Raw genomic sequence first — 6,000 nt, 5'->3', positions numbered from 1 at the left:
CAGAAGCAGGAAACGAAGCCGCAGAGCGCGATCGGCCCTACAAAGAGCAGCGAGCATAGGTGCAGCTCGACGAAGCAGATGAAAGAAATAGAGGAGCGTACCCCCCTTCTTCTACGAGCGTGTAATTACAGCGGCAGAGGCAGATAGAGGAGAGACGACGTGCGAAATCGAAAGCGCAGAAGAGACGAACCACCGAACCGCAAAGACGATGGAACAGAGGAGTCGAAGCCCTTCGTCTTCGGGTGGGACGAGATGGCATGAATGCGTCAGGGGGATCTACAATTTATATATGTTTGACTACAGCTACCTAAAACCTATCAACAAGCAGAAGGCAATGTTGAATGAAATAACCTTAAAAATCATAACTTAATGCCCTTCAATCAATGACAAACATATTCAGAAAGAAACATAAGGTATATATGCTTTTCTGAAACCACCTAAAGAACATAAATCCTTTATATTCCACAATTCAACAAACCACACAATCCAACAGACAAAGTGCCAATAATAAAAAAAAAGGAATAGCCTACTGCTCACTATATTAGCCCTCTGCAAGAAAAGAATAATTCTCCAAAGTTTTTATTATGACCTTGGACAAATTAACCTCTTATTGAGTAGTCTTTTTTTCTGGCGAAAACCACCAGAGACTGCCTGCAATAGAGCTTCTTCATCTATATATATATATATATATATATGAAGTTTGCCAATTATTTTGTTCCCCGTAAAGCAAGCTCTCAGAGGTTCGAAAATCCAATCATGATTTCTACAACGAAACCGCAGAAGGCAGTCGGCGGCCGCAAGGGAGGAGGGCTGAAGAAGAGGGTCACCTAAAGTGTTAAGGCTGGCTTTTAGTTCCCCGTAGGCTGCATTGCTCGCTATATCAAGAAGGGTTGTTATTCAAAGCATGCCAGCACCGCCGCTTCTGTTTACCTCGTTGCTGTTTTAGAGTACCTTGCAGTTGAGGTGTTGGAGTTGGCCGGGAATGCAGCTGGAGACAACAAGAATAATCGGATAATACCCAGGCATTTGTTGCTTGCTGTGAGAAATGATGAGCTTGTAAAGCTTCTAGCTGGTGTGACCATTGCTCATGGAGGAGTTCTGCCGAATATAAACCCTGTTTTGTTGCCGAAAAAGACTGCCGCTAAAGATCCCAATTTGCCTACGAAGGCAAGGAAATCTCCCTAGAAAGCTTAGACTAATTCTTTAGTTGGGTTGTTTAGGATATTTCGAGTGCTGCAAGAAATGATCTTGTTACTAATCTTGGATGTCGTTTATCTTAAGTGTCTAGCAGTGCTGTGAAGGTTTCTTTTTTGTTGTTATGAAGTGTTTAATGTTTTACTTCTTATCGAGCAGATGTTTGTTTTTTCCTCTTGTTGAATTTTTGCACAGCAATTGAATCTTTTGTCAAATATATATATATATTTGCTGTATATATGCTGTTGCATTTTTTTTTTTGGGTATCAGTAGCAATAATATTATAGGTTTATTGTCTTGTTCAACTTCTATCCCTCTGCATTCCTTTATATTATTTTTTCTACTTTTTATGTTTCTTCTTTCAAAACTCCTTCGGGTTCGAGGGTTGAATCTGGTATATTGAAAATAAATAACACCTCATATATGCTGCCATCGTTTCTGCCAAAGAAGTAAGCATGACAACTATGTTTGCATTTGAGCACTTGTCTCACACACTAATGTATATCACTACAAATATTTTGAACTTTTAGTTTGTGTGTGGGAGTATGTGACAGCCCAAACTCTCACCCATCAAGTTATTGTCCTCTTTGGCCTAGTGGTTTCACGGTTTTGCCTTGTTCGAGTAACTACCCAGGAGGTCACCCATCCCAAGAGTGTTCTAGGCCGGGCACGCTTAACCTTGCAATTTCTATTGAAATTCCACCGTTACACCAAATAACGTCTTGATGTTTAAGATTTTGGCTTCAATTTACTTTAAGGGTTTCAGAATCTTCCCCACTTGCGTATCTGATGCTCTCATCCGTGCTCTTAGCTCAGAATCATCCATTAGTCATATAATTCTATCTTTAGGTTGGTGTTATACTCTGATAGCATTTGTGATATTCCAAACATCTATCAAGTTATTGTTTGCTTTGGCCTAGCAGCCTCACAATTTTGCCCCTTTGGTGTAACTTCCTAAGAAGTCACCCATCTCAGAAGTGCTCGAGGACGAGCGAGCTTAACTTTGAACTTTCTATTAAAATTCCACCGTTACAATAAAAAATGCCTGGATGTTTAAGCGTTTGGCTTCAACCTACTTTAGGGTTTTCACAGAGGAGCAGTGGGGTCTGGTTACACTTTGACTTGAGTAGAAAAGAGTTAGATTGTTAATTTTTAATTGAGAGAAAGGAAGTAATAGGCAGGGATGAGATGTGGTTTTTATGCATATCTTACTTTTAGTTTAGTTAGGTGTAAACCCATAGAATGAAGCATCCCGTAAACTAGGCTTCCAAAATAAATTTTCAAGGCAAACTAAACACTCATTCTGGATATCCATGATCCTGTTACAGTTGATTTTTCAATTCAATTGTTACTTATTCTGTATCATTAGAATTATCAAGATTTAATCATATTTGATTTGATCTTTCTTTAAGTTTTCATGTAATTAAATTTAGTCATGTTTTCTGTAATCCAATGTTTGATTTGATCTTAATAGGGCTATATTTTTATTATATCCCATAATATGAGATTTGATTATATTTATTTTGCTTTCAATCATGTAAGGTCCTATCTTACGTAGATGGGGATATCATTTATTGAGAAGTGGATGTTAAATTAGGGGTGAACAATTTAACATGCACAACAAGAACCCTTAAATATTCTAGGATTATATTGAAAATAGCCTATAATAACTCGCTTCAAAAGAAGGCCTTATGATGACATGTTGATAGTCGACGAGCTCGACAAAATAAGCACCTAAAAATTGTAAATGAAACAAGAACTTGTGAATCATCATCATGGAAGGACGACCGACACAGGGGTTTCCCCGAAAAGTGAACTGACCCCCTCTCCCTCTCTTTTCATTAGGCGGAATCCCCTCTTTTTTTTTTTCATTTACTGTTAATCTCTCTTCTATTTATATGTGTTTTTATGCTTTAGGGTTCATCTTATGTTATTTTCTGATTTCACTTCTCGAGGACAGCCACCGACGTCCTGTTTTCTCTTCGAGGGTTGTATCCAACGGTTAGTGCTGTGTTTCTGCTCTATCCCTCTCCTAAGGTGGCGATTATCTACAAATCGTTCCCCCATTGCCATAACTTGCTTCTACCGTGACTCTACCACCCTCCTTCATTGTTTCCTTTCCCGTGTTCCTCCTCCCAGCCACAAATTCCCTGCCATCCTACTACAGCTGCCTCTCCATACCCCTTCTTCCTGCACTACTGCTACTGCCTATCTCCCCTACTCTTCCTTCCTGCACTTCCCACTTTCCAACCCTGTCCTGCCTCAATGAATCTCTATTTCCGCAGCCCACCCTTCTTTGTCTTTGCCCTAGGATATTGTGTGTGTTGTTTTCCTGTTTGCAAGTGTTGTGTTGTAACAGTTTTGAATGGAAGCAATAATATTTTCTATTTTCTATTCTGGTTTGGGTCTCTTCCTATGGTAACAACGACCTATTGAAGTTTCATTATCAGGAGAAAAAAAAAGAGTAAGCTTGCCCAAAAAAAGATGAAATGATGTTTATGTGAGTCTTTGAGCTATGATGAAAGAATATTGTGGAATTGTTGTATGAGGGGAAAAGATGTACAACATTCGTACCACGAATAATCTTCTCAATAGTGCGAAAGATAAGGTGGAGATAGTTCAATCCATGGGGATGAAGGTTGCAGGGCAGCCTTCAAAACATAAGTGGCCACCAAATAAAATGGTGGAAAACTCACTGGGGTCAACCAAGACTATAGGAAAACTCATTGCATGAGTATGGATACGAAGAGGCTTTTATGTGTCCAAACCTGCTGGGGATCTCCAAACATAAAAGGCCACAATAAAATGGTGGTGAACTCGCTGGGGTAAATTAAGGCTCTAGGGAAACTCATTGCATGAGTATGGATACAAAGAGGCTTTGGTGTGTCCAAACCTATTGGGGATCTCCGAACAGATGTCGATGGCAGAAATCACGCACGAAAACTAGCATTACTGTTTGTGCAAAAATCTACCTCAATGATATATAATTTGGATGGCCCATCAAGGGCTGCTAAAAAATTGTAAGAGCGGGTCTAGATGAGAGTGAGGTAATGTGCTGATGAGGCCCCAACATCATGAGAGACGGATGCCTCTTAGGAGCCTAACACCTATCTTGCACATGAAATGGGGGCCCAAGCGCTAAATGCAAGGCACCTAATGCGGACAAAACTATTCAAAACCCTGTATGTGGGTGAAGCTGCGGCCTAGGATAGACAACCACACAGTTGAAGCAGCACAAGACGACACAAGTGGCATGGGTGAAAGATGAACAAAATTGCAATAAATGATAGTAGACAATTCCCCCAATCATTTCCTTTTTTAAGCTTTAAAATCCTCTTTCACATGAAATGGGGAATGAAAAATTTGAAAGCTAAACTTCTCTACCTTCTTTACTATTTTTACGTAGTCTAATCATTCTTCTCAGAAAAGAGGAGCTCCCTATCTTTATTTGTCCCCAACCCCATGTTGTCTTTCGGTATTTATTTCTCTTGCTCTTTATCTAATTTCACGGCTAAGAAGAAATTGAAGTATTAACTCCATTATGTTTTATCAATATCACTCGTCCCCCATACATTTTGAGAAGATTATGTTTTCTAAAATTCTCACCAAGTGTTAATCAAATATGATATTGAATATTTGGGCAGTTGATGTTAACCTAGTATAAGCTTAAAAGTCTAGATCCCTTAATATGAAATTCCTAGTATATTATGGTACTTTATGTATAATAAAGTTCCCATTAAATGGTTTCTTCTTCATTTTTTATAGCAGTGTTTTTTGCGTGGAACATCATTTGTTCATTGATTTTCTTGGTACTGTTCTATTTTTCCCCCCCTAACTTAAGGTGCTCATCATTTCATGTGTAATGTTTTAAACCTTTTGTATCATGTTTTGTTAACACTAATATTTTGTTCACTGCGTTGTTTCTAAAGATTTATGGAATGAAGGCTCTGTTCAAAAGTATCTTATCAATCCAAGCTTCTCAAGTCGGCCAACAAATAGAAGAAAGTATGAAAATCTTGGAAAACACAATTCAAGGGGAAGGCATTATTTATAACAATATCTCAGAGTATGTCAAGTCTTCTTACTAGGGGATGGCTTTATCAGTTACTTGTTTAATTATTTTGCATATCATATACATGCCCCAGTGATTCTTGTCAAAATGTCTGATTTGTAACACTTTTTTTATTTTTATTTGATTTATTTAGTCTTGAAACCCCAATAGCTTTAGTTTGATAATGTTTAGTTTAGCATTATATGATTACGAGAATATGACCTTCCAAAAACCATTCTAGGCCATGACCTCATATATTAGACCTTATTTTGCTATGGCTTTTATGTTGAGCTAGATTTTTCAATTGAGCACAATAAGTAAAATTGCCATACTTTTCTGCTATTGTTTGTCATCATCAAGTGGTTTTTGAGAAACTTCAAAATTTTTTGTTGTCACGGCCCGTCTCGGGCAAGACGGGAACTGTCGGTCGGATGAATAAAAACTATCTAGCAGTTTCATTTGACAAAATAATAAAATCCAAAATACAATTGACCCATTTAATATCATAAAGCTTATTTTTATAATAGTTTATTCATATTTAAACATTGACTTCAAAGAGAAAATAATATTGAACTATAATAATCATTATCCCGCACTCATCGGTACCTGTACACATACTCACTAGGGTTCATTTGGTTTAAAGCTGATTTTTCTGTAAATGTTAACAAATACAAGTTGAGTTAAAACTATTGTGTTGACAAAGGTTTCTAAATTATAATAATTATCATTTTAAAATATTTTGTAAAGTGCAAAAG

The 6,000-nt window shown here is 37.6% G+C and overlaps 1 protein-coding gene across 4 annotated transcripts in view; it reads left to right on the top strand.

Moving 5' to 3' along the window:
• Positions 1–6,000, top strand: part of LOC110023438 (sister chromatid cohesion protein PDS5 homolog B) — a 171,446-nt gene that overhangs the window by 113,398 nt on the left and 52,048 nt on the right. For all 4 annotated transcript variants that reach the window (XM_020722879.1, XM_020722887.1, XM_020722862.1 and 1 more), the window contains one exon: positions 5,124–5,260. In XM_020722879.1, coding sequence (XP_020578538.1) covers positions 5,124–5,260 — 137 coding nt within the window. The remainder of the gene's footprint in view (positions 1–5,123; positions 5,261–6,000) is intronic.

This window comes from Phalaenopsis equestris, unplaced genomic scaffold (assembly GCF_001263595.1).
Source record: "Phalaenopsis equestris unplaced genomic scaffold, ASM126359v1 Scaffold000002, whole genome shotgun sequence".
NCBI lineage: Eukaryota > Viridiplantae > Streptophyta > Magnoliopsida > Asparagales > Orchidaceae > Phalaenopsis > Phalaenopsis equestris.
The sequence above is the reverse complement of the archived record's forward strand: the minus strand, read 5'-3'. Positions and strand labels throughout refer to the sequence as shown.